The following is a 13,456-nucleotide window of genomic DNA, read 5'->3' as shown; positions in this document are numbered from 1 at the left end:
GGTGCTGACCTTTAAAGCCCTAAATGGCCTCGGCCCAGTATACCTGAAGAAGCATCTCCACCCCCATTGTTCAGCCTGGACACTGAGGTCCTCCTCCGAGGGTCTTCTGATGGTTCCCTCACTGCAAGAAGTGAGGTTACAGGGAACCAGGCAGTGCGCCTTCTCAGTGGTGGCACCCACGCTGTGGAATGCCCTCCCATCAGATGTCAAGGAAATAAACAACTACAGTGGTGCCTCGCAAGACGAAATTAATTCATTCTGCGAGTTTTGTCGTCTTGCGATTCTTTTCGTCTTGCGAAGCACGGTGTCGGGAAAGTTTTGGAAAAGCTTCAAAAATCACCAAAGTCTTTAAAAACCTCAAAAAAGGCTACCACACCGCGTTCTATGAGTTGCTCCTCGAAGTCAAGTTGCAACTGTATTAACGGTGTTAAGAAAAAGGAAACAAACTTGCAAGACGTTTCCGTCTTGCGAAGCAAGCCCATAGGGAAAATCGTCTTGCGAAGCAGCTCAAGAAACAAAAAACCCTTTCATCTAGCGAGTTTTTTGTCTTGCGAGGCATTCGTCTTGCGAGGTACCACTGTATCTGGCTTTTAGAAGACATCTGAAGGCAGCCCTGTTCAGGAAGTTTTAATGTCTGATGTTTCATTGTGCTTTTAATTCTGTTGGGAGCCACCCAGAGTGGCTGGCGAAAACCAGCCAGATGGGCGGGGTATAAATAATAAATTATTATTATTATTATTATTATTATTATTATTATTATTCCCAGCATCTCCTGGTAGGACAGGAAGAGCCCCCTGCCTGAAACTTTGGAGAGCTGTTGCCAGTCCGTGTAGACAATGCTGGACTAGATGGACCAGTGGTCTGACTCAGCATAAGGCAGCTTCCTTTGTTCCTAACTCAGCACCCCAGTCATTACATTGTTGAAGGGCCACAGCTCAGTAGTTGGAGCATCTGCTTTGCCATACCTATTGCTGGTTGTCCACTGGGGCAGCACCCGGATCCACTGGTGCACTGGTCTCGCAGAGAGGACACCAGTCCCTCCAGTTCCTCCAACCTACTTAGGAGATCCTTGATATCAGGGGCTGCTGCACAGCCACAAGCCCGCCGTGGGATGTTTATCCTGTGTGTGAAGACAATCTGGTTCTCCTCATTCAATGTATGCTCCTGGTATTGCTTGTCCTGCTCAGTCTGAGTCTTGAGTTCTGAGTCGCCACTTGCTGAGTCCAAGTCCACAGAGCAGAGGTTGCCTGCGGGGACTTTAATATTGTAGACATGGTTAAAGACCACAGGCTGGTTGTCCTCCGGCAATGTGACATTGAGTCCAGCCTCCCTCTTCTGCCGAATAATTCTTTTGATGAGTCCACCATGAACGTGTTGATGGAATAAAGCGATGGTCACCAAGGCCAGTACCCAAACATGGAGGCCCATGTTGAGGTTCAGTTCCTTGGGAATTCTCTTATGGCTTCAAATCTCCTTTATGTTCACAATAGAAAGGAACAATGAGAAAAGCTTGTTTCGATGTGATTGTGCCGATCAGCTCTCCCTCCTATCAATGGTCCTGCAACAGTTAAAGTTACATGGAGCAAGTTACTTCTCTGTGAAACCAATATCATGACAGGGTGGTTGACCTCCAGGAAGAGGTCAGCATTGAGTTCAGAAGCGATCAGTTTGCAACTGAATAAGACCTTCAAAACTGTGGTGAAACAGAGTGGCAGATGCAGACTCTAGGATATGCTGAGCCCAAACCATTTAAGTTGTTGTGGAGTCAACACCAGCACCTTGAACCAAATCTAGAAAGTGATATGGAATAGAGATGGGTGAACACCCCTTGGCTTGATCTAGAAGAAAATGTGTCCTTCTGAGCTTCCTTGATTGGTGGGGAAGGTCCTCATCATCTGGATGAGGCCTTTGTGTGGCTCGTGAAATATTAGCCTGCGGTGGGGAACCTTATATCTGGGGGCTAAATGCAGCTTCAAGGTCTCTCTTCCTTGCACTCTGGACTTTCCCTGAGCTACACCCACTCTCCCTAGGCCACGCCCATCACCAGTCCTTTTCCATGTCCTCCTTTGAGTGCTTTTGTTTGGCTGGAATGAGTTCATGGACTATTACAATGCCTCTTGCTTGACTGGATTATGTTTGTGTGTATATTTGGCACGGTTGGGATGTAGCCAACTGTACAGAAGGTAAGAGTTACATCTGTTGCCACACCCATTTTTGCATCTATTGTTGTTGCTCTTGTTGTTATTCTACCACACTATTCAATTCAAACAAACACTCAAATAAATAAAAAAGAAATAGAAATCCAGTACATAATATTGAAACCTCAAATGCAGTAAATAAAAAATAACATTCATTGGGAGCAGCAAAACGACTTCTCAAATCCATAATTGTATTCCTGAAGATGAGGGTAGCTTGAACATCCCCACACTTTGCACTGTTAAGTTGGATGGCTTTGTTATTGCTTGCACCCCTTCCATGCCCTCCAACATTTCTCCGACAAAACGAGGGACATCCCATTCCATATTGATAATTTTCCTATTCATACCCTATACATCGTATTGCATTGTCCTAGGCACTCTGGGCAGCTTCCAACACATATAAAAACATAATAAAACAAGAAACATTTTTTAAAATATTCCCTAGACAGTCTTCAGATGGCTCGGCGGTCAGATAATTCCATACCCTCCAACATTTCTCCAGTGAAAATCGGGGAAATCCTAAGGTACTGGCTTCTGCCAATTACTTCTTGGTAGCTCAGTTTACCTTTTCATAATAAAACACAGAGCCCCTGGGGCACAGCAGATTATTTCTGTTGAAACAAGAGAGGCAAGAGAGAGGCCACTGTGTGCCCATAATTATTTAAGTATGCTTAGAGAGATGTTAAACCAAGGAGGTGGGCTCATGATACCTCTAGCTCCATCAATCAGGAAGAGAGAATGTTGTTGTTGTTGTTAATTTTAGTGCACTGGTTTCAGTCAAAGTCCACATCCTGAACAAAACAGGGCCAATGAAGGGGGATCCAGGCTTTGGCTGAGGGGGAGCAAGTTCTGGACTGCCCTGGGTCAAGGATTCCAAAGTGGCCAGGGCTGTTAGGGTATGAAGCATCAGGTAGGAAGAAGATTTGGCTATTCATCTATGCATCTATTCCCAGATGATACAAACAAGAGCACATTAATACTGAGCAGGATTGAACCCTAAGGTGATTCAAACCAGCAGGCTGCAGGTGTGTGATACGCCAGCATGATCATTTCAGGGAATGTGCTAGTGAAACATCACCCAGCAGGGTGGACCCTCCTATTCTGCAATGTGGTCAAGAGGAGGGGATGGACACACAGCACCTCCTTCCTCTGGCCCTCACAGCCATGTTTATAATTAGGATTTTAAAACCATCCCTACCACTGAGTTGAGTTGGGGCCAGATCCAGGTTGGATATTCCCTGGGTCAGCCCAGCCTAGGTTGGGGGGAATTGGGGGGCCCATTGCATTGGTGGGGAGGCTGTGCATAGCCCTCCCTTTCTTACATTTCTCTAGGCAATTAACAAATATACCATAAAACAACTAAAAGTATTTCTAAGCACCTACAGAAAACAACAAAATGAACACCCAAGGCAGATACCTTTTCATCCAGCTGGAAAAGCTTGTCAAAACAAAAATGACTTTAGTTGTTTCTGTAAAGTATGGATAGTGTATGCCTGTCATATCTCAACAGGAGTACTTTTCTGCCAGGATGCTGTTAGCATCAATGTATGTGTGCATCGTGTAGGAAAACCATAAGCAGTGGAGACTGGTTTATTGGGGCTAGTGGGGCATTGCCCCACCAACCTCAGCCTGTCCTCAGCACATCCCAGACCTCCTTGCCTTTCTACTTCCAACCATTGCAGGGAGTGGCCCTGCCTCTCAGCTTCCTCCTCCTTTTTTGTAGAACCCAACAGAGACAAGATGGCGAACAAGAAAATAATTAGTTCACTCTACCTATATCTTTGGCTCTGGCTGTGTCTGTCATTGACTCTCGTGGCACCTGCTGTTGAGATCCCACCCTTCTGCACCACCAGTTCTAATGAGGATCAGCTTCCATTGGTCAGAAGGTGTTTCTTATATTATTATTATTATTATTATTATTATTATTATTATTAGTATTATTATGACTTCTTATGAAATACTCTAAAAGAATCTAGATGCATGAGCTAGATAATCAAGAAGACTCTGGGTATTATCAGGTTCAGTCAAATGCAGTTACCTTGCGGAACCCACATTTTAGCAGCTTCCTTACAAGGATATCATGGAGGGGGGGTGTCCATAGCATTACTGAAATCAAGATGCACTATGTCGACAGAATTCCCTTGATCCACCAAGATCGTAACTCATGGAATTAGCTGTCAAAAGATGCAGCAATAGCCACCATGTAGCTTAAAACAAGGATGAGGAACCTGTGGCCCTGGACTACAACTCCTATTCACCCCAGCCAGTACAAACAATTGTCAGGGATGTTGAGATGAGCTGTTAAATGAGCTACTTGTTGAGACTCCCCCTGCCAAAAAAAAATCCAACACAATACACAGCCAAATATAGACACAATTGTTAATGAAATAGAATGCACTGTGCATGGGTAAAACTTTTCATATACTCCCCATAGTATTAAATCATATGGAACAGGGGTGGGGAACTGGAGGTCTTCCAGATGCCATTGGACTACAGCTCCCATCATCCCTGACCATTAGCCATGCTGTCTGGGGCTGATGGAGTTCACAACACTGGGAGAGCAGCAGGTTTCTGTATTCACTGATGTAGAAAATAGAAAACTCATTTATACCAAGGCAGGTCATTGATATCTGTCAGTGGACAAAAGCTGGCTTCCTCGGCCTGAAGCAAGATGAGCAGTGTACCCCATAGTTGTCTTTGACTGGACTTAACCGTCCAGGGGTCCTTTACCTTTTACCTATTCCCTTTTCTGCCTGAAGGTGGTTCTGTGGCTTGAGACCCCAACCTGAAGCCTTCAGCTAAGTCCTAAGGTTACCAGAGTTTGGATATAATCTGTAATAGTTTGGTTAGTTTTGTAGTGTTCAAGTTCCAAGTTCTGCAGTCCCTGAAAACCCCCAATAACCAGAGGCCATAGAACAGCCTTCCCTAAGCTGGTGCCCTCCAAATGTTTTGAACTACAACTCCCATTATTATTGGCCATACAGATTAGGGCCTGTTGGAATTAGAGTTCTGAACATCTGGAGGGCATCTGGTTTGAAAAAGCTGCCACAGAAGTGCCAATGTTCTTGTTCTGCAGCCTTCTCTAACTCAGGTCAATTTCTCTCTGCTTATATATTTCAAGCTGCCAGGCGCTTTGGTGTGGGAACTTGGAGGAACCAGTGAGGTCAACTCACTTGTGCATTCTCCAATGAGATGCAAGGGACCTCATTAGGGCAGATTACAAAAATGAACAGTGGCAGTCAGAGGAGGCTTTCATGGGGAACAGCTTGAAATGGCTTGCCTTGCTTAATGAAAATCTGCTAGTAGATCCAGTTGCTGCCAAAAGACTCTGGGCCACAGGCCATCTTTTGGCACTTGGTGGGGGGGAACCAGTATGTCTTGAAAGGGATTGGGTTTTTTAAAAGAAAAAGAAAAAGGAAAGAGGAGGCAGATTGAGAGGATTGCAGCTTTTGACACAGCAGGAGTGAGAAGACTTTTGATATGTCATTGCCATTGCTGCTCTTTCTTAATGGGTAAAAGACTCTCTGCCTTCGATGGTTCAATTGTATGGAGAAAGTGGGAAAATAAAATAGGGATTTAAGGATTTTCCCATGTTATTTTACTTTATTGCAGGGATGGGGAACATTTATCTCTCTGGATATTGCTGGAATTCAACTTCAATCTCCCCAGATCATTGATGATGTTGGCTGTGGCTGATGGGAGCTATTCTTTGAAGGCAGAGATTATCAGCAGCAGTGGGTATTTGGGACAAGCATCAAGAATATATATTCACATCCACTTCACAATGACAGGGATCTGGAATGTGAACTTTCAGACTCAAGTATATGTGTACCCATGTGCTGTTGAACTCCTGTCCTCTTTGTGGGCTTCTGAGAAGCATCTGGTTGGCCATTGTGAGAACAGAATGTGGGGCTGGATGGGTGTTTAATCTGATTCAGCAGGGCTTTTCTGATGTTCCTAGGATGTTCCAATCATCATCATAGTTGTTGTCATTTAATTCATTCATTGCTGCTTCCTTTCTTTTTTCTTTTTGAAAGGTCTTAGAATGACTCACACAACAGAAAATCCATACCACGCACTTCAAGCAAATAAAACACGAAGATCAACAATAGCAAACTAGAAGAGAATATCAGTCATAAGTAAATAGTCAAAAAGCCCTATCTGCTAATAATACTAGGTGGGACTGTGACCTGACAAAACAGAGGTCTTCTGATGTTCCTAACGGGGAAGAAACAGTGGCTGAAGGCATGCCAGCAGTAACCTCTCTTGCTGCTCTTGCATTGTTATAGACAAAGGTGCTCTGTCATTACCTGACAAATTTATCTATGACGGGAAGGGCAATAGCTCAGTGGCAGAGCACCTGTGTTGCATTCAGAAGGTCACATGGCATCTCCAGGTAGGGCTGGGAATAGGATCCCCTAATGAAATCCTCCCCTATAGTTTCCCATGGGAAACTATGTTAAACTATAGTTTAACATAGTTAAAGCTATGGTTTTCCCAGTAGTGATGTATGGAAGTGAGAGCTGGACCATAAAGAAGGCTGATCGCCAAAGAATTGATGCTTTTGAATTCTGGTGCTTGAGGAGACTCTTGAGAGTCCCATGGAATCAAGAAGATCAAACCTCTCCATTCTGAAGGAAATCAGCCCTGAGTGCTCACTGGAAGGACAGATCCTGAAGCTGAGGCTCCAATACTTTGGCCACCTCATGAGAAGAGAAGACTCCCTGGAAAAGACCCTGATGTTGGGAAAGATGGAGGGCACAAGGAGAAGGACGACAGAGGACAAGATGGTTGGACAGTGTTCTCGAAGCTACCAGCATGAGTCTGACCAAACTGCGGGAGGCAGTGGAAGACAGGAGTGCCTGGCGTGCTCTGGTCCATGGGGTCACAAAGAGTCGGACACGACTAAATGACTAAACAACAACAACAATGAAATCCTAGAAAGCCACTGCCAGTCAGTGTGGACAATATTGAGTTAGGTGGTCTAATGACCTGAACATAAGACAGCTTCATATATTTCTGCTATACATTTTTATTTTATTTTATTTTATTTTATTTTATTTTATTTTATTTTATTTTATTTTATTTTATTTTATTTTATTTTATTTTATTTTATTTTATTTTATTTTATTTTTACTCGAATTGGCCTGTGACTCTTCCATCACAAAAGAGAAAAAAAACTGTGTGTGACAGGAACTTTTGCCAGTGTTGTTTGGGGATGGCTGTAAATGGATCCCTTTGTTTATAGCAGATGTAATGATGGGCAGGCATGGATAGAATTTCAAAAGGAACCCACAGCATGAAGCCATCACCAAGAGGAAAGATGATTCCCTTTCTCTCTGGCTAAACAAATGCAAAGGAACTTGATTTGCAATGGTAAAATAAGAGAAACCCAATCTCTCTAAGAGCGAATTCTAGACACGCTCAAGAAACAGGCATGGCTTACTGTTGTTGATCTTAATATATAATTATTTCACTTCATTTATTAATTGCTTCCCCTGAGCCATCCCAAAATGATTTACAACATAACAAAGACAGATGTAAAATGGCTACTTATATATAAACCTTTGAAACAATTGCAAATAGAAACATATACACATAGCACATACAAAAACTGGGATAAAATATAACTATTTAGAACCAGTGTGGTGTAATGATTAGAGTGTCAGATTAGGACCTGGGAGACCAAGATTCAAATATGTAGGATTGGGTTTAGACACTAAGAGAGGATATATTGTTTACTTATTATTTATTCCTTGCTCAGGTTAGTAAGATCAGCCGAGTATCACCCTTTGTAGCTTAAATTTGGAAACTAAGACAAGGTTGATATAACATTCTAGGAACAACAATCCAGGATGATTTTAAGGCAGGCTGGATTTTCCTGGTATTACCTCTCCCTCCCCACCCCCCTTAAACAAGAACAATCACACAAACATTGTTTTGTGAAGAAATAAAAGTAGTATTTACTTACATAATCTAGGTATTGAAGCTTCAGTTTACAGAAGCAAAATAAAGGCAAGTTTATAACTACTATCTAAGTTACAAGAATACAAAAAATGGTTTCTGAGCTGCAGAGCTCAGACGTGCATATGTGGTCAACTTGGAAGCATGATGAAGAAAGAGGAGGCTACCCAGGCAGGAAGGAACAATGTAGTGTTACAGCTTCCTACCAAGGCAGACAAAGGAAGTGATCTCAGAGAGTTCTCTCTAGCAAATTTTACAGGAAAGCTCTGTGAGCTTCATCCCCTTCATGGGCTCATCTGGCAAAGCATGAATTGCTGGCCTGACTCCAATAATGTCCCATGAAATCCCCACTCATTTATGAAGCTCACTTGGTGACTTGTCCAGTCACTTGTCCCTCAGCCTAACCCACCTCACAGTGTTGTTCTGCAGATAGAACAGGAGCAGAGAACCATGTATACCATCTTGAGCTCTTTGGAGGAAAGGGTGGTATATAAACGTAGTAAGTAAAATAGAAAATAAATTAGAAGGCTTCTTGAAAGAAGGCCATCTTTAAAAGGTGCACAAAGGACAAAAGAGAAGGTGCCTATCCACTATATAAGTGGAGGGAATTCCACTAAAGTCCTGGTTTCAATATTGTGAGAAATGGACCTCCTGATAAGATGGTCTGTGGAAAACACCCTGTCCTGCAGAATGCTGTGATCAGTTGGGTGTTTAGAGGGCTATGTAGTAATATTTCATTCATATATACCAGGGATGGGGGAACCTATGGCTTTCCAAATGTTGGACTCCATCTCTCATCAACCCCAATCAGCAAGGCCAGTGGCTAAGGATGATGGGAGTTGGAGTCTATAAACTTCTGAAGGGTGATAGTATATATTAGGCATGGGGAACCAAATTGTAATCTCAGTTCTCTGAACACAGCCAAAATGCAAAAGGTGGAAGAAAGAGCAAACTTGGGGAATGCCAAGGTTTGGATAAATACCCCCCAAAATGGAATGTGACTCTACATGGGGGAGCATCCCCAAATCTCAATAAGTTCAGAGTATTCTCAGTGGCTATCGAATGCTAAGTGACTGTTCAAAAGGGAGAGGAAGTCATGCCATCTTACTAGTATAAATTGGAGGCTTGTTTATGTTTTCTTTCTTGCTTGCATGGCTAGAATATGTCAAACAGGAGGAAAGCAGACCTCAGCACATCTGCAATCTCTTGTTAATGGGATATCTCTAACAGGGATGTCTCAATGATTTGGTGCTAATTATATGCAATTAACAGGAGTTACAGGAGATTAAATACCGAGACATGAACACAGAATGACTAATTCTGAATTATGAATGCCAGTTGCTTATTCAGACAGAGCAAAATTGATTGTTTCATTTCCAGGAGTGAGTTATGAGGAGCGTGGAGATCCTTTTATTTAGGCAAGGCTTTTCCGTAAATCTGGCCAGCTAAATATAACCATTACATAATGCACTCATTGGTGCTACTTATTCAAACATCTGACTCAAAGCAACTGTGTTTATAAAAAGTATCCAAAGTTTATCTGACATAACCCACAGCAGTCAATAGATTCATGGCTACAGTGGATGAGCTTCAGCTGTGAAAGATTTCACTGCTTGGTGTTTTTGGCTAAGACGGGTTGGCGTCAAACTTGTTAGCAAAGACCCAAAGCGCAGTCCATCATCCCTCCAGTTCTACTATGTAGTAGGGATAGGCACAGACTATAAATTTTGCTTCACCCTGAACTTGAAGCTTCAGAAAACTGTCCAACAATTTCCAAAGTGCTCCATAGGCTGCCCGATTTGATAAATAGCTGGAATATATATAAATAATAAATTTCTGTTAATTTTGATGTCAGCTGAACTGATCCATACCACCAGGCTTAAACTGCAGGCTCAATTTCATTCTTTCTTTCACTGCAAATTAATGTGGAATTGAGATTGACAGGTGAAACTGACACAAATCAGTGGCTTTCCTATCCACTCCCTAAGTCTGAGTGGTAGAAATTATACACAGAATTTCCCACTGGAAATATTGACACTTGTGATCCCAATTCTCAGTAGGAAAAGACTTGGAGCACCTACCCTGCCTTCAATGCCTTTCCCAGGCTTGAGGTAATTTTCTGGGCCTTGGGACAGGGGGAAAATAAGGTGGAAGAAGGCTTCATACACAATGAAGGCAGACATAGTTTGTTCACACAGGAAAGCAGCTCTGCATTAATTTTGTCAATACCCCTAAAGCAGGCATGTCCAGCTCCCAAAAGACTGTTATCTATTCCCAGTATAAAAAAAACTGGCGGTGATCTACCCATTGTCACTGGAGGGAGGAGGAATGTGCGTGAGGTGGGTGGATTGCCCAGAGTTGTTGAGCTTTTCGGGGGGAGGATTGCACAGACTTTTTAAGTTATCCTTACCATAACTTTTTGTACATGGTAAGGATCCCAAGATCTATCAGGATCAGCCAGGGATCTACTGGTAGATTGCGATATACTGGTTGGACATCCGTGCCCTAAAGGAATCTGGAACAGACTCAGAAATGAAGAGCACCTTTTCAAATGAAGAAGGTGACAAGTTTTGAGACAACTCTGTCTTAACCACAGGTGAAAATCATCTCTACCCCCCCCCCCCCCCAGAACAATGGCTTTATTTCTTCTGGGCAACCTTGTGGGGTGACATGTCAAAAGAATGGTGGGTGTGACCAAAGGCAAAGTGGGTGGAGGAATGAACATCAATCTCGCCTTTGTAGAGTAGGCTAGTTTCTACACACACCCCCCCCTCTATCCTCCATCCTGATAACCAAGAGGTATTACCAAAGCTCAATGGCACATTCCCATCAGGGATAAACATTCAAGGAGGGCATGAAGTAGGGCTGGTGAGGGATGTGGCCTGTGGACAATCTCAGTGCATAGCACAACATTCATTCACCTCAATCTGAGGGTGCTCACTCCTGGCCTGAACTTTGTGAGCATTGCTGGGCACAGATAGATCTCATTTTAGGAGAGTCAAATTGGCTCCACTAATTGGATCATGAAGCACTAGAAAATGCAGTCAGGACTGGGAAAAATGAGGATGCATCGAAAGACAACTCATCAACAGCATGGAAACTGACATATGACAAAATGAGAAAAGAACACTAGCATGTTTGTGAGAGGCTTTTGGCAAATCAGCCAACTCAAGTTATTGATATGATTTGCAAGAGGCCATTGTTTTGGTTGTGTATGTGTGTGCTTGTTTGTGTGATAAGGAAAAGTGATAAGGTAAATCACCCATTAATAGGGGCAGGTGATGAAATTCAATTCAATTCACATTTCAAGGCAAACCTACTTCATTCACACTTTCCAAAACAAAATGCAATCCGAAACACAGCAATCCTTCAAAATTCACACACCTCTAAATTTTGCAATGCATTTCTCCTGGTCACGTGATGCACACAACACTGCCTATGCAAGGGTAAATTGTGTATAGAAATGCATATATTAGTGGAAATAGCATGCAAATAAATGCATTATGTGGGAGAAAATGATCTTGCAAAAATTTGTATAGTAGGCAAAAACTACATTCAAAAACATACATATTAGGAAAAATTTACACTAAAATGCTGATGAATGTTCACGAGGACTTTAAAAAGAAGTGCAAACTGATGTGGAGCACTAAATGAGAAATGGAGGTCAACTAACAAGGACAGCATTTCCCACCCTTACCCACCGGTAAGCTTGCCTATTATCAGCAAAGCCGTTGCTATTATCTTCCACCCTTTTCCAGGGCCTGTCCATAAAGGGCCTCGGGTAGATCCAGTTTATACAAAGGCCATAGATTGGAAACAGCAGGTCACCATGGCACAATGAGCAGCAACGATCAGACTGAAGAGGGGGAACATTAACTCTGTTCTAAAAATGGAAATGGAGCTTCAGAAGTAGGCCACACAAAATGACTCCCTGGAAAGCAAAAAACCTGCTTCCCCGCCTCCCTGCCAGCTTCTCTTTGGAAACTCTCACTCACTCACTCTGCCTCTGCAAACTCATTACAGGCAGTGTCGTGCCCTTAGATTAGAACCTGCTGGGAATTCAGCTACCCCACCTAGGGTGCCCATGTACCCTAATTTGCACAGGAAGGTCCTCTATTTGGGAAGGAGGCCTGTTTGAAAGAATCCTCCATTTGAATGACTGTCTAGTCCAAGTCTGGATTGCAGATAAACAACCCTAAGAAGGAAGAGCAGCATGAGGCATACCTCAGTGGTGAAAGATCTGCTTTGCATGCAGAAGGTCCCAGGTGCAATTCCTGGTGTCTCCAGGTAGGGATGGGAGAGAATTCTGCCTGAAACCCTGAAAAGCCACTGGCACTGACTAGATGGACCAATGACTAATGACCAGTGACACTAACTGAAGCTAGATGGACCAAAGATCTCACTCAGGAAAAGGTAGCTTCCTATGGTCCAGGGAAGCTGCCCACCAACAGTAAGCACCTGGTTAGCAGACCACCCAATTAATGTCTTCCCCACTAGAGTAAGATGCATTTGATTTCTGCTTAAAGTATAGTAATTACTTCTAGATTTGCATAAATCAGCATATACTAATTGCATATAATCATACAATCTTAGAGTTGGAAGGGACCCAAGAGTCATCTAGTCCAACCCCCTGCAATGCAGGAATCTCAGCTAAAGCATCCATGACAGATGACCATCCAGCCTCTGCTTAAAAACCTCCAAGGAAGGAGAGTCCACCACCTCTTGGGGGAGACTGTTCCAATGTCGAACAGCTCTTACTGTCAGAAAGTTTTTTCGACTGTTTAGTCAGAATCTCCTTTCTTGTAACTTGAAGCCATAGCCTCAGTTTCTAGCCTCCAGAGGAGGAGTAAACAAGCATGCTCCCTATTTCATGTGACAGCCCTTTAGATATTTGAAGATGGCTATCATATCTCCTCTCAGTCTCCTCTTTTCCAGGCTAAGCATATCCAATTCCTTCAAGTGTTCCTCATAAGGCTTAGATCCAGACCCTAGATCATCTTGGTTGCCCTCCTCTGCACACATTCCAGCTTGCCAACAGCTTTCTTAAATTGTGGCACCTAGAGATGGACACATTTGTCCCTATTGAAATTTATTTTGTTAGCTTGTGCCCAGTTCTCCAATCTGTTATGGTCATTTTGAATTCTGAGTCTGTCTTCTGCGGCATTAGCTACTGCTCCCAGTTATGTGTCACCTGCAAATTTGATGAGCATCCCCTCAATTCCTTCATCCAAGTCATTTATAAAGAGGTTGAACAACAATGGGCCCAGGACAGAACCCTGCACCACCCCACTTGT

At 43.1% G+C, this 13,456-nt stretch overlaps 1 protein-coding gene across 6 annotated transcripts in view; it reads right to left on the bottom strand.

The window, feature by feature from the left end:
• TNC (tenascin C) overlaps window positions 1-13,456 on the bottom strand; it is an 84,974-nt gene that overhangs the window by 54,825 nt on the left and 16,693 nt on the right. For 5 of the 6 annotated variants that reach the window (XM_080990760.1, XM_080990762.1, XM_080990763.1 and 2 more), the window contains exon 2: window positions 966-1,558. In XM_080990760.1, coding sequence (XP_080846886.1) covers window positions 966-1,428 — 463 coding nt within the window. In that variant the 5' untranslated portion in view covers window positions 1,429-1,558. The remainder of the gene's footprint in view (window positions 1-965; window positions 1,559-13,456) is intronic. The other variant, XM_080990761.1, reaches the window with a different exon arrangement.

Source organism: Podarcis pityusensis, assembly GCF_964106645.2.
Source record: "Podarcis pityusensis genome assembly, chromosome: Z".
In the NCBI taxonomy this organism is placed as follows: Eukaryota; Metazoa; Chordata; class Lepidosauria; order Squamata; family Lacertidae; genus Podarcis; species Podarcis pityusensis.
Note: the sequence above shows the minus strand (reverse complement) of the source record. Positions and strands in the feature narration are given on the sequence as shown.